This window comes from Pristiophorus japonicus, chromosome 11 (assembly GCF_044704955.1).
Source record: "Pristiophorus japonicus isolate sPriJap1 chromosome 11, sPriJap1.hap1, whole genome shotgun sequence".
NCBI lineage: Eukaryota > Metazoa > Chordata > Chondrichthyes > Pristiophoridae > Pristiophorus > Pristiophorus japonicus.
The window spans coordinates 117,909,473-117,935,140 of NC_091987.1; the positions used below are offsets into that span (position 1 = coordinate 117,909,473).

General features: G+C 48.5%; 1 protein-coding gene across 1 annotated transcript in view; it reads left to right on the forward strand.

The window, feature by feature from the left end:
- The window catches only part of grpr (gastrin-releasing peptide receptor), an 86,404-nt gene extending 61,540 nt beyond the window's left edge, over positions 1-24,864 (forward strand). The window contains exon 3 of the mRNA XM_070893048.1: positions 24,461-24,864. Within this exon, the coding sequence (XP_070749149.1) occupies positions 24,461-24,859 (399 nt within the window). The 3' untranslated portion in view covers positions 24,860-24,864. The remainder of the gene's footprint in view (positions 1-24,460) is intronic.
- Positions 24,865-25,668: the final 804 nt, after the last annotated feature.

Genomic DNA, 25,668 nt, shown 5'->3' on the forward strand with positions numbered 1-25,668 from the left:
ATTCCTAGAGGATCCTTTATTATGAGATCATTTATTAATCCTGCCTCATTACACAGTACTAGATCTAAGATAGCCTAAGGTTGGTTCCGCAACTATCCCGGATACACTCTATGAACTCCTCCTCAAGACTACCCTGGCTAATTTGTTTTGTCCAATCAATATGAAGGTTAAAATCACCCATGATTATTGCCGTTCCTTTATTACAAGCCTCCATTATTTCTTGACTTATACTCTGTCCAACAATGTAGCTACTGTTAGGGGCCCTTTAGACTACACCCACCAATGACTTTTTCCCTTTATTATTCCTTATCTCCACCCAAACTGATTCAACACCTTGATCCTCTGAGCCAATATTGTTTCTCACTAACACACTGATCCCATCCTTTATTAACAGTTCTACCCCACCCCCTTCTCCTTTCTGTCTGTCCTTCCGAATTGTCAAATACCCCTGAATATTTAGTTCCAAGTCCTGGTTACCTTGCAACCACGTCTCTGTAACGGCTATCAGATCATCTGATGACTTCTATCGTGCCTCACTCATCTATATAATTAAATATCTGATGCCCTAGTGTGCATCAGTCGCGTGACACATTTCAAAGGGGTCACACCTGAAAATGTAGGGGTAAATTTTAACTCTCCCCAATCGACGGGAAAGGAGCAGGGGGAGATGTTAAAATGGAGCGGCTCCATTTCTGGCTCCGTTCCCACCGATACCCCATTTAAATGCCGTTGGTTTTGGCGCTGGCTGAGGTTCCTGCTAGAGTTCGGCAGGAGCCTCATTACTCAATGGAAAGCGGGGTCCCATGACGTACATGGGACTTCAATGGCATTTTATTCCGCTCCTGAGCAGGGGTGCCCGCCTCGGCCACCCAACCTGTTAGAGCAGTCAAGAAGCTGGCATGACTCTCTAAGATAAGCCGAAAAACGTTCCTTGGCGATGCCAGGAGGATTCCGTGTCTGTGCTGCCTCGGGGCCCCTGGCACCCATAGCTCCAAGATCCTCTCAACGCCCCCCTCTCTCGCAGACTTACCATGCTGCCAACAGCCTTCACTCGTTGCCAACAGCCAGCCTCTGGGTCACCCAATCTGCACCACCTCCACCCCTGCCAGCCTGCTACCGCTTTCTGCCCAAAATGGGCAGGCAACTGACCAGTAGCATCCAGAGGAGGCTCGGCAATTAAAATCTGCCAGGCATTCAAGAAAAGACTCCCGTGCATTACTGTGGTCCACTCCCCCCACCTCAAGAGTTAAAATCGTCCCTTGTGGCCTGAGGCGTCGCATTTCCGGGTGTCACGTTTGCAACTCATCAAACATCCACAGGACAAGAATTGGTGGTTATCTCAAATATCTACATATCTATTAAGTAATATTCAATCGACTAAAAAGGATCGACTCAAAAAGTAGCAAAAAGTACTAATGAGGAAATGAGCAACCAGCAAAAATCTGAAATTCAGATACTACGTAAACTTTCTAGTAAAGCAAGTTTCCATTCACAGCAGGTTGCCTGTGGCAACTGACACCCACCGAGCAGATACTTTAAAGTACCACAGCAGCTTGTTAAGGCGTGATTGGCAGAGAGGGGGTAGGGAAAGCCAACTCCAGCGATATCCTGACAAAATGTCAAGAACACGAACTCCTCATCACCAACACCTTGTTCTGCCAGAGGGGCAAATACAAGGCATCGTGGCAACACCCTCACTCCAAACACTGGCACCTGCTCGACTATGTCATCGTCTGAGCCAGGGATCACAAGGATGTGCGCATCACCCACGCCATGACAGGAGCTGACGACTGCTGGAAGGACCATCGCCTTATCTCATCCATCATCGATATAAACATAGCCCTAAAGCAGAGGGGACAGCAGAAGCAGTGCTGCAAAAAAGTTAATGCCAGGGCACTTAAAGACCCAGCTAAGAGAGCCCTATACAGCCAGCACCTCACAGCTAACCTGGCGTGCCTTGATGACCCTGAGATTCTGAATGCCCACAGCGCTTGGTCTGCCCTCCAGGTCTCCATAACCAGTGCCTGTGAAGAGACACTTAGTTACTCAACCAGAAAATACAAAGACTGGTTTGATGTAAATGATCAGGAGATCCAGGAACTAATAGATCATAAGCGCAGAGCATTTCTGAGCCTCAAGCAACAACCCAACTCGGGAGCTGCAAAGCAACATTACAGGCGGCTCAAGGCTGAGGTCCAACAAAAAACCTGGGACCTAATGAACAGGTGGTGGATGGAGAAAGCACAGGAGATACAATAACTGGCCGACAGCCACAATATGCTAGGATTCTTCATTGCAGTCAAGGCCATCTACCAAACTATCAAGGCCCCACCCCACTGCTGGCCAAGAACGGGGAAACACTCATCAAGGACACCGAGACTGTCGGGGCCGACTGGAAGGAGCACTTTGAAGATCTCCTCGATTGAGACTCTACCTTTGACTCGAGTGTTCTCAACTCAATCCTGCAGCATGCGACCCACCATCACCTCAGTGAAACTCCAACGCTACACGAGGTAGGCAAAGCCATAAAACAGCTCAAGAATAACAAGGCTACGGGTGCGGATGGAATTCCTGCTGAGGAGCTAAAGTATGGCGGAGAGGCGCTGTTGGCGCGGATACATGACCTCATCTCTCTCATTTGGAGGGAGGAGAGCATGCCGGGAGATCTCAGAGATGCAGTGATCGTGACCATCTTTAAAAAGGGGGACAAGTCCGACTGCGGCAACTACAGGGGAACCTCCCTGCTATCAACCACTGGGAAGGTTGTCGTTAGAGTTCTCCTCAACTGTCTTCTCTCTGTGGCCGAGGAGCTCCTCCCGGAATCACAATGCGGATTTTGTTCCCTACGGGGTACAATGGACATGACCTTTGCAGCGTGACAGCTGCAGGAAAAATGCAGGGAGCAGCGCCAGTCCTTATACATGGCCTTTTTCGATCTTGCAAAGGCCTTTGACACTGTCAACTGTGAGGGCTTATGGAGCGTCCTCCTCCATTTTGGATGCAACCAAAAGTTTGGCAACATCCATCGCCTGCTCCACGATGACGTGCAGGCCTTGATCCTTACCAGTGGTTCCATTACAGACCCAATCCACATCCGGCCCAGGGTCATCACTCCAACTCTCTTCTCAATCTTCCTCGCTGCCATGCTACACCTCACAGTCAACAAGCTCCCGCTGGAGCGGAACTAAACTACAGAACCAGTGGGAAGCTGTTTAACCTATGCCACCTCCAGGCCAGGTCCAAGATCACCCCAACCTCTGTCGTTGAGCTGCAGTATGCAGACCACGCCTGCGTCTCCGCACATTCTGAGGCTGAACTCCAGGATATAGTCGATATATTCACCGAGGCATATGAAAGCATGGGCCTTACGCTTAACATCGTAAGATAAAGGTCCTCCATCAGCCTGTCCTCGCCGCACAGCACTGCCCCCCAGTCATCAAGATTCACGTGTGGCCCTCGACAACGTGGACTACTTCCCATACCTCGGGAGCCTCTTATCAACAAAGGCACACATTGATGCGGAGATTTAACATCGCCTCCAGTACGCTAGTGCAGCCTTTGGCCACCTGAGGAAAAGAGTATTTGAAGACCAGGCCCTCAAATCTACCACCAAGCTCATGGTCTACAAGGCTATAGTAATACCCGCCCTCCTGTATGGATTAGAGGCATGGACGATGATGTACAGAAGACACCTCAAGTCGCTGGAGATATATCACCAACAATGTCACCGCAAGATCCTGCAAATCCCCTGGGAGAACAGGCGCACCAACATCAGTGTCCTTGCCCAGGCTAACATCCCCAGCATTGAAGAATTGACCACACTCGATCAACTTCGCTGGGCAGGCCACATAGTTCGCATGCCAGACACGAAACTCGCTAAGTAATTGCTCTATGCGGAGCTCCTTCACGGCAAACGAGCCAAAGGTGGGCAGCGGAAACATTACAAGGACACCCTCAAAGCCTCCCTGGTAAAGTGCGACATCACCTTGACCCCTGGGAGTCCCTGGCCGGAGACGGCCCTAGGTGGAGAAAGTGCATCTGGGAGGGCGTTGAGCTCTTCGAATCTCAACGCCACGAGCATGAAGAGATCAGGCGCAGACAGCGGGAGGAACGTGCAAAAAATCAGTCCCATTCCCCCCCTTCCCCTGACGAATGTCTGTCCCACCTGTGACAGGGTCTGTGGCTCTCGTATTGGACTGTTCAGCCACCAAAGAACTCACTTTTTAGGAGTGGAAGCAAGTCTTCCTCAATTCCGAGGGACTGCCTATGATTATGATGAAAGGGTTACTGTAGCCATGTATAGGCCTTCCTTTTCAAACAGTCTTAGTATGTCTGGTGAGTAACTGGCGAGTTCTGCTCTATAATGACTGAATGCAATTACTTTTCACAGCATTTTGTTATTTTTTTTAAAAGCACTCAATTAAATTTGTAGCTTTGGCCTCAGGTATTCCCTTGTTTTCATGCATGGCCACTCTGTAGTGTGTGCATGTATCTTTTATCAATATTGCTTACAGCTCAGAAATTGGATATTATTTAAAATTCATAACATGTTCTTATCTGGCACTGTTTTTCATTCACAAATGGGAACATTATGAGCTGCGCTCAGGATTATCTATAAGTACTAGTCATCTCAACTATGGTTTAAAATACTGTAAAGTTGTGTTGAAACATCTTTTCAGGCACAATTCGGGACTGTTTTTAATTTTGGTATCTGACATCTTCTATGTGCAAAGAAAGAATTAAAGGCCTCACAAGCTAGGCATGTTACAACTTACCCTATGAGGTATTGTAGTAGGAAAAACAACACAATCCTAGACTTTTAAAATCAGCTTTCAAACATAGTATCATAGAATATTACAACACAGAAGGGGGCCATTTGGCCCATCGTGTTTGTGCCGGTTGAAAAAGTTATCCAGCCTAATTCCACCTTCCAGCGAGAAGGAGGAACTGAAGGAAATCCTTATTAGTCAGGAAATTGTGCTGGCAAATTGATGGGATTGAAGGCTGATAATTTCCAGGGCCTGATAGTCTGCATTCCAGAGTACTTAAGGAAGTGGCCCTAGAAATAGTGGATGCATTAGTAATCATTTTCCAACAGTCTATCAACTCTGGATCAGTTCCTATGGACTGGAGGGTTGCTAATGTAACACCACTTTTTAAAAAAGGAGGCAGAGAGAAAATGGGGAATTCTAGACCGGTTAGCCCGACATCAGTAGTGGGGAAAATGTTGGAATCAATTATTAAAGATGAAATAGCAGTGCATTTGGAAAGCAATGACAGGATCGGTCCAAGTCAGCATGGATTTATGAAAAAGAAATCTTGCTTGACAAATCTTCTAGAATATTTTGAGGATGTAGAGTGGACAAGGGAGAACCAGTGGATGTGGTGAATTTGGACTTTCAAAAGGCTTTTGACAAGGTCCCACACAAGAGATTAGTGTGCAAAATTAAAGCACATGGTATTGGGGGTAATGTATTGACGTGGATAGAGAACTGGTTGGCAGACAGGAAGCAGAAAGTACGGATAAATGGGTTCTTCTCAGAATGGCAGGCAGTGACTAGTGGGGTGCCGGAGGACTCAGTGCTGGGATCCCAGCTATTTACAATATACATCAATGATTTAGATGAAGGAATTGAGTGTAATATCTCCAAGTTTGCAGACGACACTAAGCTGGGTGGCGGTGTGAGCTGTGAGGAGGATGCTAAGAGGCTGCAGGGTGACTTGGACAGGTTAGGTGAGTGGACAAACGCATGGCAGATGCAGTATAATGTGGATAAATGTGAGGTTGTCCACTTTGGTGGCAAAAACATGAAGGCAAAATATTAGAAAAAGGGGAGGTGCAACGAGACCTGGGTATCATGGTACATCAGTCATTGAAAGTTGGCATGCAGGTACAGCAGGTGGTGAAGAAGGCAAATGGCATGTTGGCCTTCATAGCTAGGGATTTGAGTATAGGAGTAGGGAGGTCTTAATGCCTTAGGGCCTTGGTGAGGCCTCACCTGGAAAATTGTGTTCAATTTTGGTCTCCTAATCTGAGGAAGGACGTTCTTGCTATTGAGGGAGTGCAGCAAAGGGTCACCGGACTGATTCCCGGGATGGCGGGACTGACGTATGAGGAGAGACTGGATCGACTGGGCCTGTATTCACTGGAGTTCAGAAGAATGAGAGGGGATCTCATAGAAACATATAAAATTCTGACGGGACTGGACAGGTTAGATGCAGGAAGAATTTTCCCAATGTTGGGGAAGTCCAGAACCAGGGGTCACAGTCTAAGGATAAGGGGTAAGCCATTTAGGACTGAGATGAGGAGAAACTTCTTCACTCAGAGAGTTGTTAACCTCTGAAATTCTCTACCGCAGAGAGTTGTTGATGCCAGTTCGTTAGATATATTCAAGAGGGAGTTAGGTATGGCCCTTATGGCTAAAGGGATCAAGGGGTATGGAGAGAAACCAGGAAAGGGGTTCTGAGGTGAATGATCAGCCATGATCTTATTCAATGGTGATGCAGACTCGAAGGGCCGAATAGCCTATTCCTGCACCTATTTTCTCTGTTTCTATGTTTCTACCACCATTTCAGGCAGTGAGTTCCAGACTCCCATCACTCTCTGGATGAAGAAATGTTTCTTCCTCTCCCCTCTACTGCTTCTACCAACTACTTGAAATCTATGCCCACTGGTTATTGACCCCTCTTCTAAGGAAAATAGGTCCTTCCTATCCACTCTATCTAGGCCCCTCAATATTCTCATGTCTTGTGAGAATTGAGCTAAAATAAAAGACCAGTCAAAAAGCATAACAAATTAATCAATATTTTTCAATTGATTGATAAATGAATTAATTCATAGATTCAAAATTTAAACTTATTTTACAATGTGTCTTATTATGTGCCAGCTATGGCTCAGTGGGTAGCATTCTTGCCTCTGAGTCAAAAAGTTGTGGATTCAAGTCCCACTCCAGAGATGTGAGCACAAAAATCTAGACTGACACTCTCAGACCAGTCCTGAGGGAGTGCTGCACTTTCGGAAGTGCTGGGGCCAAAATTCAGGGTCTGCAAAAGGCCCATTACTGCCGTTTTGTGATGGCCATGCGGTCATTATCACATTGCTGTTTGTTGGACCTTGCTGTGCACAAATTGGCTTATGCATTTCCTACATTACAACAGTGACTGCACTTCAAAAGTTCTTCACTTGCTGTAAAACGCTTTGGAACTTCCTGAGGTCGTGAAAGGCGCTATATAATTGCAAGTCTTTCTATTTTATTATTGAATCACAGCCGCTTACTGCTCATAGAAATAAATCCTATAGTACATTATCTTCTACTATGGGATCGGGGAACAGGAACTGTGACACCCGGGCAGGATCTGGGAACAGGAACTGTGACACCTGGGCGGGATCTGGGAACAGGAACTGTGACACCTGGGCGGGATCTGGGAACAGGAACTGTGACACCCGGGCGGGATCTGGGAACAGGAATTGTGACATCCCGGGCAGGATATAGGGACAGAAATTCAGAAATTGTGTGGCTTAATCGGGACTGGACTTATGAGCTTTGAGGCCTGGGCTCGGTGGAACTGAGCAAAAACCGTGAAGCCAGGCCTCAGCCGAGGAACACGAGCTGTGAGTGCAGCCTGTGGATTCATGTACAAAGAGGCTGATATCATGGCACTGTCAACCGCTAAGCTTTGCTTTCCATGTTGAAGTCATTATTATCGACAAAAATCTGTCTGTGTCATTACACACAGGAATGTTACCAGGTGACAGTTCCTCTCTCTCAAAAATGACACATGTATCAGAACCAACAGGCAAGCTGCTGACCACCAGCGATCTGCTGAAACATCACTCACTGTGCTGACTGGTAAACTTAATCACTCTTAGAGCTAGGTAAACTGGAGTGGAACTTAATTAAGTTATTAATCAACAAATTACAAGCAATAGGATTCAACATTTGATAACTTGGATATTAAGGGAATCACGGAATATGGTCTAGTGCAGGCAAGTGGGGTGGTAAAAGATCAGCCATGATCTCATTGAATGGCGGAGCAGGCTCGAGAGACCAAATGCTCCTATTTCCTATGTTCTTATGTTCCTGGTTTACTGTCATTTGCCTAGCATTCTCATGAACCCTCAGTAGAGATTGATGGTGCAAGCCAATTCTCATTTTATGAAGCAGTAATTCATTGCTCATTTTGAGATTTTGCCCTCCGAGTTGAAAATCATCCTAGTCAGGTGCTGTTACTGAGACAGATCCCTGTATGGCATTCGTGCCGTTTAACAAACACACAAGAGGAATAATGTCTGGCATTTGAGTTACTTTAAACACTGGTGCTGGTTGTGCACTTTTAGCTTGTTAAAACATTGGAGCCAGATGATGATGTTGATGGACCAGCCATGGAATGGTAGGATATAAGTCCACACCTATGATACCACATCTTCATCATCATAGGCGGTCCCTCAAACGAGGATGACTTGCTTCCACGAGTTCACAGGCGTTTCGATGAAGGACCCGATGTTCCAGTCCTGAACTCCAATTGAGGGGGTAGAAGATGCCTGTGCGTGAATTTTTTTAACATATGGTGACCATTACACACCAGCCACTACACGGGCTTGACAGAGCTAGGTCTTGGTCCAGTGGCAAGGATTAACCAAGACGACTGGGGACCTGCTCTGCTGCAAGGACCTAGCGCGCACACGTATCGCAGTGTGGGCTGGCCCGTGCTGCCCCTGGGCCCTCGGCTCTTCTGGGCCCCGAAGTATATGCCATTTAGCACAGGAAGACCTCCATGATTATGACTTTCTAACCCTTGTTTCCTCTGTCTTACAGATTTGCTTTCTAAATTCTTGCTATCCAATTTCTGCTTTGCATCCTTTCTTATTGAATTTATTTTCAGGTTCCCATTCCCCTGCCAAGCTAGTTTAAACACTCCCAACAGCACTAGCAAAACTCCCCGTGAGGATATTGGTCCCGGCGTTGTTGACGTGCAACCCGTCCGGTTTCTGCAGTCGGTGGGGGTGTTTTCTGTCATGAACGGTCTGTGGACAGCAGAGACATCCAGATACAAGGTTGAAACAGTGAAAGTCATTCATACTGTCAAAACATATCTTAACAAGCTGTCAGCAGTAGGTACTTCGCAGAAGGAGACATTTTACCCCGGTCCCTCAACTCCAATGAGAAAAATAAAGCTGTTAGAAATGCAACTGAAGTTTCCATTTCATTAAAGAAGAAGATAATTACTGAGAAATGGAGCACTTTCCCAATTTGAGACATATTGGGTGGGGGGGGCGTGGGGGGAGGCGTGGATTTTAATCCCCAAAAATGGGTCGGTTGGGTTCGGGATGGAGGTTCCAGAGTTATAAAACTGAATCCCGACCCCAATCCGCCCACTTCTGTTTTAACAGAGGTGAGACAGGGGTCGGGTAGCCAATCCACTGGCAGAGGCAGGTGACCCATTTAAATATTATAATGAGCCTGGCATGCCTCATGGTGATCCACCATTATAAATGTAACTTTTGCTGGTCGGGTTTTCCAGGTCGAAGCGAACCTGCCAGTAAATTGAAGAATCCTGGATCCAGGAGGTAGGTGCTTTACATTGAAACATAGAGCCATAGAAAATAAGTGCAGGAGTAGGCCATTTGGCCCTTCGAGCCTGCACCACCATTCAATAAGATCATAGCTGATCATTCACCTCAGTACCCCTTTCCTGCTTTCTTTCCATACCCCTTGATCCCTTTAGCCATAAGGGCCATATCTAACTCCCTCTTGAATATATCTAATGAACTGACATCAACAACTCTCTGAGGTCGAGAATTCCAGAGGTTAACAACTCTGAGTGAAGACGTTTCTCCTCATCTCGGTCCTAAATGGCTTACCCCTTATCCTTAGACTGTGATTTCTGGTTCTGGACTTCCCCAACATCGGGAACATTCCTCTTGCATCTAATCTGTCCAGTCCCATCATAATTTTATATGTTTCTATGAGATCCCCTCTCATTCTTCTAAACTACAGTGAATACAGGCCCAATCGATCCAGTCTCTCCTCATATGTCAGTCCTTCCATTCCGGGAATCAGTCTAGTGAACCTTCGCTGCACTCCCTCAACAGCAAGAACATCCTTCTGCAGATTAGGAGACCAAAACTGAACACAATATTCCAGGTGAGGCCTCACCAAGGCCCTGTATAATTGCAGTAAGACTTCCCTGCTCATGTACTCAAATCCCCTAGCTATAAAGGCCAACATGCCATTTGCCGCCTTCACCACCTGCTGTACCTGCATGCCAACTTTCAATGACTGATGTACCATGACACCCAGGTCTCGTTGCACCTCCCCTTTTCCTAATCTGCCGCCATTCAGATAATATTCTGCCTTCACGTTTGAAAAGTCCTTACTCTACAGCATGAAACCACACGAGGCACATTCTGGGGACAAGGTCACTCTGGGACCTTAACTCTTCATTCAGGACTCCAGAAGTGATGACCCTGCATGGGACCTCCCTTTATATACCTGAGTGATCAGGTAAGGAGTGTCTGCCACAAACTCACCCCTTGTGGTCAAAGTGTGCATCTAGATTGAGTGTATACAGTAATACAGTGGTGTTACATTGTGGTTACAAATATGACATCACCTTCCCCCCCCCCCCCCCCCCCCCCCCAAAGTCTTATTAGGATCATAGGTTTAGTCTTTCAGGTGGTCTGCGCTCCCTTGTGGAGCGCCGCAGTTGGGGCTCTGGTTGTTGGACACTAACGTGAGTGTCTGTCACCTGTGGTGATTCCGGCCTGTCCGGGCTGACCACAGGGACTGTGTATTCTTTGATTGTTCTTGTTGCTCGTTCACTGGCGGTAGTGTGAGCTCCATCTCATGGTCTTCTTCAGGTTCCTCCTTGTCGATGCTAAACCTTTTTTTCACTTGGTCCAGATGCTTGCGGTATATCTGGCCATTGTTGAGTTTTACTATGATGACCCTATTCCCCTCTTTGTCAGTAACAGTACCCTCAAGCCATTTGGGCCATGGCATGATTGAGGATGAATACAGGATCATTTATTGCTATACATCTCCCCCTCGAATTATGGTCATGGTACTCGTTTTGTGACTTGCACTTGCCCTCAACTATGTCGGTCAGGACTGGGTGGATGAGGGACAACCGAGTTTTGAGTGTCCGTTTCATTAGTAGTTCTGTGGGCGGGACCCCCGTGAGCGAGTGAGGCCGGGATCTATAGACCAGCAGGAGGCGTAATAGGCGGCCTTGAAGGAAGGCCCCTGAATCCTGAGCATACCTTGCTTAATGATTTGGACTGCACGTTCCGCCTGGCCATTGGAGGCCGGCTTGAACGGCGCAGTCCTGACGTGATGGATGCCATTACCCAACATGAACTTCCAGAATTCATACCTTGTGAAACATGGGCCATTATCACTAACCAGGATGTCCAGCAAGCCATGGGTTGCGAAGATCGCACGTAGGCTTTCCACGGTGGTGGATGTCATGCATGAATTCAGAATGATGCACTTGATCCACTTCGAGTACGTATCTACTACAATAAGGAACATCTTTCCCATGAACGGGCCCATGTAGTCAACATGAATGCGTGACCTCGGCTTGGTGGGCCAGGGCCACGGGCTGAGCGGGGCCTCCCTGGGGGCATTACCCAGCTGGGCACACGTCGTGCATCTGCGAACACAGTGTTCCAGGTCTGAATCGATACCAGGCCACCAAACGTGTGACCGGGCAATGGCCTTCATCAGCACAATGCCTGGGTGCTCGATGTGGAGTTCCCTGATGAATGCCTCCCTGCCCTTCTGGGGCATAACGACCTGGCTGCCCCATAGTAGGCAGTCGGCTTGGATGGAGAGCTCATTCATCCGACTGTGGAACGGTCTGACCTCCTCAGGGCAGGCTCCGTGTGCGGGCGCCCAATCCCCAGTCAGGACACATTTCTTAATCAGGGATAGGAGGGGATCTCTGTTTGTCCAGATTTTGATCTGGCGGGCTGTGATGGGGGTGCCTGCTGTGTCAAAGGCATCGACAGCCATGACCATCTCGGCGCTTTGCTCAGCTGCCCCCTCGGCGGTGGCCAGTGGGAGCCTGCTGAGCGCATCAGCGCAGTTTTCAGTGCCGGGCCGGTGCCGGATGGAGTAGTCATAAGCAGCCAGCGTGAGAGCCCATCGCTGTATGCGAGCTGATGCGTTGGCATTGACAGCTTTGCTGTCTGACAACAGGGATGTTAATGGCTTGTGGTCCATCTCTAATTCAAACTTCCGACCAAAGAGGTACTGATGCATTTTTTTTACACCATAGACACATACAAGTGCTTCCTTCTCGACCATCCCACATCCCCGTTCTGCTTGAGAAAGCGACCTGGAGGCATAAGCCACAGGTTGTAGTTGACCCTCAGCATTGCCCTGCTGCAACACGCACCCAACCCCATAGGACGATGCATCACATGTCAGAACCAATTTTTTTTTACAGAGGTCGTACAGGGTCAAATACTAGTTTGAACAGAGTAGGTTTCGCGCCCGATCAAAAGCCCGTTCCTGACAGTCCCCCCAAAACCAATAGCAACCCTTACGCAGGAGCACGTGTAGCGGCTCCAACAATGTGCTCAAGTTTGGCAGAAAGTTCCCGAAATAGTTCAACAGTCCCAGGAATGAACGCAACTCCGATGTGTTGCAGGGCCTGGGTGCTCGTCGAATCGCCTCTGTTTTGGATTCGGTGGGCCGAATCGCATCTGCAGCAACCCTCCTGCCCAGAAACTCAACCTCGGAAGCTAAAAACACACATTTAGATTTCTTGAGTCGCAGGCCTACCAGGTCCAGTCGGCGTAGCACCTCCTCCAGGTTGTGGAGGTGTTCCTCCGTGTCTTGACCCATAATGAGGATGTCATCCTGGAATACGATTGTTCCAGGAATGGATTTAAGCAGGCTTTCCATGTTACGTTGAAAAATTGCGGCCGCTGATCAAATGCCAAACGGGCACCTGTTATAAGCGAACAATCCCTTGTGCGTGGTGATGGTGGTCAGTAGTTTGGATTCGTCTGCCAGTTCCTGGGCCATGTAGGCTGGAGTGAGGTCCAACTTGGTGAACAGCTTGCCGTCTGCCAGCGTGGCGAAGAGGTCCTCCGCTCTTGGGAACGGGTATTGTAGGGACACCTGATTGATGGTGGCCTTGTAGTTGCCACAGATCCTGACAGAGCCATCCGCGTTTAGAACGGGAATGATGAGGCTCGCCTAGTCGCTGAATTCAACAGGCGAGATGATGCCCTCGCTCAACAGCCGGTCCAATTCGCTCTCGATTTTTTTCCCGCATCACATACAGCACCACTCTGGCTTTGTGGTGCACTGGCCTGGCGTCCGGGGTGATGTGTATCACTGCTTTAGTGCCTTTGAAAGTCCCGACACCCGGTTGGAATAGTGAGTCGAATTGTTGTAGAACTTGTGAGCATGAACTTCGCTCCACCGATGACATTGCCTGAACATCCCCCCATTTCCAGTTCATCTCGGCTAACCAGCTCCTCCCCAACAGCGCGGGACCATTGCCCGGGACAATCAGAGCGGCAGCCCGTTGTGTGACAGCCAACATTGCACTGCCTAGTACCGGAATGATTTTTTTGGTGTAAGTCCATAATTGAGTCTCAATACGTGCTATTTTGGGTCTACTGGCTTTAAGTGGCCATAGCTTCTCAAATTGGTGAACGCCCATGAGTGACTGGCTGGCCCCAGTGTCCAGCTCCATGCGTACTGGGATACGCATCATTGGTGGCGTTTTGGTGTCTGAGCTGTGAATATTCGCCGTGTGGACCCGCTGAACCTCAGCGTCCATCGGTTTGCCCCAAAAGTCATCCTGCCTCACAGAACCCTCTTCTGGTCCATCTGCCTCATATATTAGTCTGGTTGCAGGCTTTCTGCACATTCAAGCTAAATGGCCACTGAGATTGCAGTTTCTGCAGACAAACTGTTGGAATCTGAAAGATCTAGCTGAGTGTTTTCCCCCACACCTCCAGCATGAGTTAATTGTTTGGGACAAAGGGACTATGGCCAGGAATTCCGCGCTGACTGTCCCTTTGACTGCTCTTAAGTACCCTATTAGTGGGTGTCAATGGCCCCATCCCGGGCCGCATTTTCCACTGTGATGGCGTGAATGTCCGTTCAGCCTGCCATTGTCTCTGTTGAGCCCCTGCTCTGGGGTCTATTGCTGCCTGGGGAGTGTAGGACTGCCCCTGCCTGCCTGTGGGGCTCTGAGTTGCATTGATGATGTTGACTCCTGATACGTCCTTACTACACAGTATAAATGCACAAGAAGCCCATGCTTGAGAGAAGGTCAGTCTGTGACCTGTCCTTTATTCCTTAGCACTCAAGTGATCAAGGTGGCTGGAGCTTCCCCTTTTATACCTGAAGGTCCAGGTTAGGAGTGTCTCCCACCTAGTGGTCAGTGTTCTCATGGTGTACAACTTAGGTCAGTTTATACATGGGTTACAATGCTGGTTGAATACATGACATCACCTTCCCCCCCCTCTTATTGGGATCACAGGTTGAGTCTCTCTGGTGGTTTATGCTCCCTTGTAGAGCGCCTGAGTTGGGGCTCCGGTTGTTGGGCACTGGCCTGAGTGTCTGCTGTTTGCAGTGCCTCAAGCCTGTCCGGGCTGCCCACAATGACTGGGCTCTCCTCCCTTTGGTTCCAGTGTTCGGTCACCTGTGGTGGAGTGAACTCTATATCGTGTTCTTCCTCTGCTTCTTCTATGGGGTTGCTGAACCTCCTTTTTGTTTGATCCACATGTTTGCGGCAGATTTGTCCATTTGTAAGTTTAACCACCAGAATCCTATTTCCCTCTTTGGCAACCACAGTGCCTGCGAGCCATTTGGGCCCTGCAGCGTAGTTGAGGACAAAAACAGGATCATTTACATCAATACATCGCGCCCTTGCATTCCTGTCATGGTAGTGATATTGTGACTGGCGCCTGCTCTCGACAATTTCTTTCATGGTGGGGTGTATAAGCGATAATCAGGTTTTGAGCGTCCTTTTCATTAGTAGCTCTGCGGGTGGAACCCCTGTGAGCGAGTGTGATCGGGATCTATAGGCCAACAGGAGGCGTGATAAGCGGGTTTGTAGGGAACCCCCTTGTAATCTGAGCATCCCCTGTTTGATTATCTGCACTGCTCGTTCTGCCTGGCCGTTTGAGGCCGGCTTGAACGGTGCCATTCTAACATGGTTAATTCCATTGCCTGCCATGAAGTCCTGGAATTCAGTGCTTGTGAAGCATGGGCCATTGTCGCTGACCAAGATGTCCGGTAGACCGTGGGCGGTGAACATTGCCCGTAGACTTTCTACCGTGGCAGAGGATGTGCTTGAATTTAAAATGTCACACTCGATCCATTTGGAGTAGGCGTCTACTACAACCAAAAACATTTTCCCCATGAAAGGACCTGCGTAGTCCACATGGATGCGTGACCAAGGCTTGGCGGGCCATGGCCAGGGGCTAAGTGGGGCTTCCCTGGGCGCATGGCCTAGCTGGGCACACGTGTTGCACCTGCGAACACAAAGTTCCAGATCTGCATCTATCCCTGGCCACCAAACGTGTGACCTGGCAATTGCCTTCATCGTGACAATGCCTGGGTGCCCATTGTGGAGCTCTCTGATGAACACCTCTCTGCCCATCTGGGGCATGACTATGCGGTTTCCCCACAGTAGGCAATTGGCCTGAATCGAGAGTTCATCCTTGCGCCTGTGAAATGGTTTAAATTTCTCAGGGCATGCCCTGTACGTGGCTGCCCAGTCCCCATTCAGGACACATTTCTTGACTAGAGACAATAGCGGGTCTCTATTTGTCCAGACTTTAATCTGACGGGCTGTTATGGGTGAGCCTTCGCTTCCGAAAGCTTCAACAGCCATGACCATCTCAGCACCATGCTCGGTAGCCCCCTCAGTGGTGGCTAGTGGGAGCCTGTTGAGTGCATCGGCGCAGTTTTCGGTGCCCGGTCTGTGCCGAATTGTGTAGTCATAGGCAGCTAACATGAGTGCCCACCTCTGTATGCGGGTCGATGCGTTTGCATTTATGGCCTTGTTGTCGGCCAAAAGGGACGTTAGGGGTTTGTGATCTGTCTCCAGCTCAAATTTCCTGCCAAACAGGTACTGGTGCATTTTCTTTACCGCATACACATATGCGAACGCCTCCTTTTCTACCATCCCGTAGCCCCTTTCTGCCTGGGACAGACTCCTGGAGGCATAAGCTACCGGCAGTAACTGACCTTTGGCATTGACATGCTGCAGTACACACCCGACACCATAGGACGACGCATTGCACGTTAACACAAGTTTCTTACATGGGTCATATAGCGTTAACAGATTGTTGGAACATAACAAATTGCGTGCTCTATTAAAAGCCCTTTCCTGGCTGTCCCCCCAGACCCATTCGCGAACTTTGCGTAGGAGCATGTGTAGTGGCTCTAGCAGCGTGCTCAATTTGAAAAGGAAGTTACCAAAATAGTTCAGGAGCCCCAGGAACGAACGCAGCTCCGTCGTGTTACGGGGTCTGGGTGCTCTCTGGATCGCTTCCGTCTTGGATGGCAGTAGGGCTGATCCTGTCTGCTGCTACCCTCATCCCCAGGAATTCTACCTCTGGAGCTAGGAAGACGCACTTTGCCTTTTTCAGTCGCAGACCTACCCGGTCCAGTCTGTGTAGCACCTCCTCCAGGTTGTGGAGGTGTTCTTCAGTATCGTAACCCGTAATGAGGATGTCGTCCTGAAAAAGCACCGTCCCTGGAATCGACTTGAGGAGGCTTTCCATATTTCGTTGAAAGATCACGGCGGCCGAGCGAATCCCGAACGGACATCTGTTGTACTCAAACAACCCCTTGTGTGTCATGATGGTGGTCAGCTTCTTCGACTCACTCGCCAGCTCCTGGGTCATGTAAGCTGAGGTCAGGTCCAATTTTGAAAAAAGTTTGCCACCGGATAGCGTCGCAAAGAGGTCCTCCGCTCTCGGTAGCGGGTACTGGTCTTGGAGTGACACCCGATTGATGGTGGCCTTGTAATCGCCACATATCCTGAGCGACCCATCCGCCTTGAGCACTGGCAAAATCGGTCTCGCCCAGTCACTGAATTCGACTGGCGAGATGATGCCTTCCCTCAACAGGTGGTCCAATTCGCCTTCTATCTTTTCCCGCATCACGTACGGCACCGCTCTGGCCTTGTGGTGTACTGGTCTGGCGTCCGGGTTTATGTGACTCACTACCTTGGCCCCCATGAAAGTGCCAATGCCGGGTTGAAATAATGAGTCAAATTTGTCCAGGACCTGTGAGCATGATACTCGCTCCACAGAGGAAATTGCATTGACATCGCCCCATTTCCAGTTCATGACAGCAAGCCAACTCCTCCCCAGTAGTGCGGGACCGTCCCCTGGGACAATCCAGAGTGGCAACCTGTTCTCCGAATCTTTGTGGGTCACGACTACCGTGGCGCTGCCTAGCACCGGAATAATCTGCTTTGTGTAAGTCTGTAGCTGTGCGTCAATTGATAATTTTGGCCTCCTGGCCTTGGATGCCCACAACTTTTCAAACTGTTTGATACCCATCAGGGAATGGCTGGCACCCGTGTCTAACTCCATTGATACTGGGATGCCATTGAGGAGCACTTTCATCATTATCGGTGGCGTCCTGGTGTATGAACTGTATACGTGCTCCACATGAACTCGCTGAACTTTAGCTTCCAGCGATTTCCCCCAGTGTCCATTTCTGCAGGTATTTTGCTCATCTCTGCAAACTCCGGTTGAATGTATGCCTCCACGCCTCCAGCATGAGTTGCAGTTTGAAACAAAAGGTCCCTTGCCAGTCGATCGTCCCTGACTGCCCCTGTTATTGTCCTTCAGTGCACCATTAACAGATGTTGATGGCCCCATTACTGGCCGCATTGTCCCTTGCAATGGCGTGAATCGCTGTTCAGCTTGCCATTGTCTCTGTCGAACTCCCCCTCTGGGTTCAACTACATGTTGGGGCATGCCCGACTGCCCTTGTCTGCCTGGAGAACTGTGTGCTGCTTTAACAATGTTCAATCTCTGTCCCAACCATTCCTTAACACAGTACCTCTCGTCTGTTCTGCTAGTGGCCATGCTCGTGGGGTTTAAATTCCAGTTTCTTGTCGCCATTAATACGTCCTTACTACACAGTATAAATGCACACGAGGCCCATGCTTGAGAGAAGGTCAGTCTGTGACCTGTCCTTTATTCCTCAGCATTCAAGTGATCAAGGTGGGTGGAGTTTCCCCTTTTATACCTGAAGGTCCAGGTTAGGAGTGTCTCCCACCTAGTGGTCAGTGTTCTCACGGTGTACAACTTAGGTCAGTTTATACATGGGTTACAATGCTGGTTGAATACATGACAACTCGCTGATCCATCGCCGTGTTGGAGGTAGAATTGCGCGCGTATATTATTTTCGTCTCTTCCTCCCCCGCCATGAAAGTTTGAGCTAACAACGCCGCCGCTTCTAAGGTCAAATCCTTGGTCTCAATTAATTTGCGGGAGATTCCCGCATGACCGATGGTCTCGATAAAGAAGTCCCTTAGCATCTCCCCCCTGCAGGCGTCTGTGGACTCACAGAGGCTGGCCAAACGCCGAAGGTCCGCTACGAAGTCCGGTATGCTCTGTCCTTCACGGCGTTGGTGGGTGTAGAATCTGTGTCGGGCCATATGTATGCTGCTCACTGGTTTGAGGTGCTCCCCGATCAATTTGATAAGTTCTTCAAAGGTTTTGTCCGACAGCTTTTTGGGTGCGAGTAAGTCCTTCATGAGCGCGTAAGTCTTTGGCCGCAGCTGGTGAAAAGATGAGCCCTTCGCTTGTCGGCCGCTGCATCACCCAGCCGTTCTTTGGTAGCGAAGCTTTGCTGAAGCCTCTCGAAAAAATCGTCCCAGTCCTCCCCAACACAGTACCGTTCCTGTGTGCTACCGGTGGCCATTCTCGTGGGTCGTGAATTCCCGTTTCTCGTCACCAATGTAAAGTCCTTACTCGACAGCATGAAACCACACGAGACACATTCTGGGGACAGGGTCACTCCGGGACCTTAACTCTTTATTTCAGGACTCCAGAAGTGATGACCTTGCTTGCGACCTCCCTTTATATACCTGAGTGATCAGGTAAGGAGTGTCTCCCACAAGTTCACCCCTTGTGGTCAAGGTGTGCATCTAGATTGAGTATATACAGTAATACAGTGGTGTTACATTGTGGTTACAAACATGACAATGTTTTTGCCACCAAAGTGGATAACCTCACATTTATCCATATTATACTGCATCTGCCATGCATTTGCGCACTCAGCTAACCTGTCCAAGTCACCCTGCAGCCTCTTAGCATCCTCCTCACAGCTCACACCGCCACCCAGCTTAGTGTCATCTGCAAACTTGGAGATATTACACTCAATTCCTTCATCTAAATCATTGATGTATATTGTAAATAGCTGGGGTCCCAGCACTGAGCCCTGCGGCACCCCACTAGTCACTGCCTGCCATTCTGAAAAGGGCCCATTTATCCCGACACTGGGTCCAGCGTCCCTGCCTCACCTACCCTCCGTAATCGGACATAACACCCCCTCCGGTCTCCGGCCCCGATGCTCCTCTGGCCCCTGGTCACCTTCCCCCCCCAAGCCCGATGCTCCTCCGGCCCCTGGCCAGCTCTCCCCCCCCCCCCCCCCCCAGCCCAATCCTCCTCTGGCCCCCGGCCACCTCCTCCCCCAGCCCGATGCTCCTCCGGCCCCTTGCCACCTCTCTTCCCCCAGCCTGATCCTCCTCCGGCCCCGATCCTCCTCCGGCCCCTGGCTACCTCTGTCCCCCAGCCCGATCATCCTCCGGCCCCTGGCCACCTCTCCCACCCCCCCCCCAGCCCGATCTTCCTCCGGCCCCGATCCTCCCCCGGCCCCTGGCTATCTCTCTCCCCCAGCCTGATCCTACTCCGTCCCGATTTACATCCCCCGATGCTCCTCCGGCCCCGACCACACCACTCTCTGTTTCCCAGCCACTTCCCCACCCCGAAACTCCAAAGCCCTGATTCAAAACCCCTGATCGTCCCCTGGCACCCGACCACATTCCCAACCCTCCCCCCTCTTTGCGGCCTAATACCGCAGGCCTACCTGCCCGCAGCCAGCCAGCCCCACCATCTGGCTGGCTGAGGGTGGGAAACAGAGCTTTGAAATATTAATCAGGCCCAGCCATTACATGCGGCAGGGCCTGCGGGGAACCCGTTCTCCTGGTTTTTTGATCGCTTTCTAGCACCCCTGCTCCCAACTCGCCCCCAGACTAAAATTCCGGCCAGAGTCTCAACACCAAGTACTCACAGGCAACCGCTCAGAGTAAAGCTCTCAGTCCTACACACTATTCCACCCGCGCCTCAGACAAGTACTCCTCCTGCATCGGATTAACATGGTCACATTTCGCCCACCAGTTATCCCTGCTCTTCCCAGTTAGTGCTGATTAGGAACACTTTTATTGTCCAGATGCTATAATAATATATCAGCCTGCATGTGAGAGTTTGTAGATTTTCCCTTACTATTAGTAAGTGTTAATGTTTCAACCAGAGTATTCAAATCTTACTCTGCATTGAGTGGCTCACTTCCTGACCCATCCAAACCTCTCCACTATCGAAAGGGCACCATCGCCACAAGGATCCCAGGGGTTCAAAGAGAATGGCCAGAATTTTCTGGAGTCTGTGCGCATGCAGTTGGAGGCGGGTCAGTTGGTAAATTAGAAAAATCTTGCAGCGGGTCAGGAACCTACGGTCATCCCGCCCCCTTGGGCGTGTTTGCTGGCGGGCAAAGGTGGGCGAACTAATTTAAATCATTTATTAGGTACTTGTCAGACCCTTGGGAATCTTTTTATCCCTACCTTTCAAATTTCACTGGATGAGCATGGGAATCATGCAGCTCGGGAACCACATCTGTGAACCTGAGGCGGAAGTTGAGTGGCCATTGATCCAGCTGGCTGGAGCACTGCATGGAAAGTACAATAAAACTCCCACCTCCGAGCTGATCACTTTCCTCAGGCAGAAGCTGTTGCTGACAGTATTGCCAGCATAGATTTAGCTTTCTACAGGCTGTGTGTCTCCAGCAAAGTCTGCATCCAGTGTCACCTTGTTGTTAGAACCTATCACCTCATTGACAGATTGCCTCTGTCATCTCTACTTAACCTGCCATTTATTCCATCAGTATGCGTGCCTTTTATACTGTCTCACCTTGGGCCTCAGAATCGGACCACGTGAGCCCCAACACCAGCAGCACCAACAACAACACCACCGACCTTCTCCTCAACCACCTGGTGTTGCACAAGACAGAGGGCATCGCCGCAGAGCTGCACCGCGTCGGAGGTGATGCTCCCAACACAGGGTTTACAGGCAGAGGATGAGCTTCCTCAACATGATTGAGCAACAGTGCTAAAGGAGGCTCAGGCTTTCACACCAGGTCTTCGCACATTGCTGAAGCAAGACCTGCAGCCATGAGGAGCGGGTGGACACGCCTTACCAGTGGCTGTCAAAGTCACCAGCGCCCACGACATCTTCACCTCAAGCTGCTTCCAGAGATCTGCAGCAGCCATTTGCGGCATCTCGCAGTCGGCCACCCACAGGTGCATCACACAGGTCACTGATGCCCTGTTTGACAAGTTAGACAATTGTATTTGCCACTGTTGAAGCCAGTGTTACTAAATGGCTGCTCAGCTTTGCCACTCTGGCTGGCTTCCCATGGGTGCAGGGCATCATCGGCTGTACACATGTGGCCATCAGGGCACCCCATCAAAATGCAAGAGCTTCCACCCCCTCAATGTGCAGCTCATCTGCAACCATAGGAAGATCATCATGCATTTGTGTGCCAAATTCCCTGGCAGCTATCATGACTCATCCTGCACCAGTCCATCCTCCCTCAGCTCTTCGCTCTTCCAACTAGTCTTTCTAGCTGGCTGCTTGGAAACAAGGGCTATCCACTGAAGATGTGACTCATGACACCCTTGAGGAGGCCAAGCACTGAGGCTCTGGAGAGATATAATGAAAGCCACATCTCCACCAGTTGTGTCATAGAGCAGACAATAGGCATGATCAAAATGCACTTCACTTGCCTTGACAGATCTGGAGGATCCCTTCAGTACGTCCCAGCCAGGGTCTCCAGAATCGTCGTGGTCTGTTGCGCCCTGCACAACATAGCACAACAGCGAGGATTAGCGCTGCATGAGCAGCAAGGCACTGAGCACACAGCCTCTTCAGAGGAGGAGGAGGAGGAGGAGGAGCAGGGTGAAGCTGCAGCCCAGATCTCAGCAGCATCTGAGCACGTTACTGCCCGGGAGGCCAGGGATGGGCTCATCATGGCAAGATTTACTTAACTTTACACATTGCACCCACAGCAACAATCATAAAGCATCCTTGCAATGACCAAGCCATTCCTTTCACACTGACCACCATTGCTGAAGGTAACATTATGTCTTACCATTCCCTCCAACTCACTAAGCCACTTCCAAAGGTGCACACAAATTTGTCTTAGACAGGAAAGTGGTGAAAATAAAGGTTTTTATGTGTGACATTACAGTAACAGAAATGTTACCAAATTTATTTAACAAACCACCCAAGTGGATAGCCTTGTGAAGGTGCAGGTTCAAATCTCTGTCATAAACTTGAGCACAAAACCTAGGCTGGGAATTCAGTAAAGTGCTGAGGGAGTGCTGCACTGTGCGAGATGCTGTCTTTCAGATGAGATGTTAAACCAAGGCCCTCTTTGCCCTCTCAGGTGAACATAAAAGATCCCATGGTAATATTCACAGAAGAGCAAGAGTGTTCTCCCTTGTGCCCTGGTCAATATTTATCCCGAAAAATTGATGTTCTGGTCATTTGTTTCATTGCTGTTTGTAGGAGTTTGCAGTGGGCAAATTGACTGCTGTGTTTCCTACATTACAGCACTTTATTGGTTGTTTCGTGCTTTGGGCTGTCCTGAGGTTGTGAAAGGTGCTATATAAATGCAAGTCTTAATGTAAAAAAAAAAAATTAATGCAGCATTTAAGCTCTTCCTCTAGATGCCATTAACATATTTAGTATGAATTAAAGCTGTGTACATTGATCATTTCCATTGTGTATAATTGGATTGTCAAGTATCAGTTGGACCCTTCAGTATATTACTGTGGTTTTAAATGTTAGCCCTGATTCTATAGGAGGACCTGAAGTAATTAAAATGTCTTGATCAAGAAACAGGACAGTGTTTTGTTTTGCATTTCATAGAATTATAGAATAGTACAGCACAAAAGGAGGCCATTCGGCCCATCGAGTCTGCGGCAGCTCTTTCGAAGAACGATCCAGTTAGTCCGATTCCCCGGCTCTTTCCCCATATCGCTGCAATTATTTCTCCTTCAAGTATTTATCCAATTCCAGTTTGAAAACTACTACTGAGGGTAGTGGAAACAGACTATCAGGCAGTGCATTCCAAAGTTAACCATTCATTGCTTAAAAAGGTTTTTCCTCATGTCGCCTCTGGTTCTTTTGCCAATCACCTTAAATCTGTGCTATCCCATTATTGACCCTTCAGCTATGAGAAACTGTTTCTCTTTATTTACTCTATCTAAACCCTTCATGATTTTGAACATCTCTAGCAAATCTCTTAGCCTTCTCTGCTCCAAGGAGAACAACCCCAGCTCTATCCATGTAACTGTAACCCCTCATCCCTGGAACCATTCTAGTAATTTAACTTCCAATTGTTTTTCTAGAAATTTTTTGAACAGTTTATTCTCACTCTTATTTTATTATTGCTCTGTATTTAAATTTGAGAAGAATATTGGAATTGGGTCCTCAGGATTATCATATGGCTCCAGCTATACCATTGACGTATGCCTCTCTGTAACAGCAGTAAAAGAAGGTTAACTCATAACCTATTGCCACTGGAATCTGCCACTTATCTATCTGATTTATTTATTTCCTCTATGCTGAAACTGTTGAATCATTTCTTCCAGGGCTGTGTTAAAGAAAAAGAGATTGACCAAAGGGGCTTTTAAAATGAAAAAGTAGGAACTTGGATTGGTAGACATGAAGGAACAATTAAGGATATAAAAATTCAGGCCAAGCCTTGGCAATCAACTGTAGACATAAATGGGGACCATTTTCAACTTTAATGGGGGTCCGAAAGCTGACCGTTGAGCTCACCTAAAGAAATAAGCTATATATCAGGTGGCCAATCTGCTGCTACCAGTCCCCTGCCACTGTCAACGGAGCTTTCAGTACCTTTCCCTGGGAGAGTCAGTCTCAATGATAGAGTCGTTTGCACATGGCATGCTGAAGCAATGAGCTTGATGAACTGAATATCATTATTTTCTTCCATGCATTGTTGTGCTTTATTCAATTTTCTTATATCGATTGAATCAATATTAATGGGGACGTATTAAGTACTCACTATAGTCCTTAAGTTTTACATAAACTAGTTCCAGTGTTGCTATTGCTTTAGAAAGTTTCAATCTTTCTATTTCACTTTATTCACAGATGGAATCCAGGAAAAGACTTGCAAAAACAGTGCTGGTGTTTGTCGGTTTCTTTGCTGTAAGCTGGCTCCCCAGTCACATCATCTACCTATATCGCTCCTACCATTACAGACAGGTGGACACATCCTTAGCACACTTGGTTGCCAGCATCTGTGCCAGAATTCTCGCTTTCAGCAACTCCTGCATTAACCCCTTTGCCCTCTACCTGCTGAGCAAGACCTTCAGAAAGCAATTCAACAACAACCTGTTTTGCTGCAGGAGCCATCACCTCATACGCTCGACCAGCATGGGCAGGAGCACCACAGCTTCACGGATGACATCCCTCAAAAGCACAAACCACTCAGTGGCAAGCTTTAGTCTGATCAACGGGAACTTTGTTCATCAAGAAGGTTATGTATAGGGGTGCTGAGCAGCGCCGTTAAATAATGTACATTCTGCACTTTTTTCAGCAATCACAATCATGCCCAGGGGTCTCAATCTCAGAGAAGAGAATGTAAAAGAGAATGATGCATCCATGGATCAGTGGGAGAAGGTGTGAGTTCGGTTAGAAAGGGTGTAAACTGTGTTCTTGCCAAAAAAAAGATGAAGCTCAGATTTAAACAGTTTCTTTTAAGATGTTGGGAACTGTCTTAACATACAGTATGCCCTCCCTATTAGCAGGGCAGCAGTCAGGGATGCTAATGGTGTACCAAAGATATGCCACAAAGGTTGTGGTTTGCCAGACTCTCTCTCAGGGCAACTTGCGGGAGTCAATAATAAAATTGTTAGAGTTAAGTATCTTACAGAAGGAGAATTTTGGTTATTCTATTAGAGAGTGGGCTACAGATAATGTGGTCACATCAGAAATGTGTTAGCATATTAGAGAGACACATTATATCTAAAGCTGTGGTAAATTAGACATTGAATTGAATTAAAGGTTATGGGAGCACAGTGCCATCATGAGTTAGAGCACCAACCAATAATATCACTGAGTGATGGGATGGGGATTGACACCAGGAGTCTCACACCGTGTTTTAATTTGAGCTGAGTAGAGGTCAAATGTTGCCCCAAACGAGAAGGAGAAAGGAGGGACAACTATGACCATACTGAGCTATGGTTGATGTTTTCCTGAGACAACTTGAAAGAAAAATAAAGGGAAGAACTTAAACAAGAGAGGATTTGTGCTCTCAGCAAAAAAGGAACCAATTTTATTATATAGGTGACTGTAAT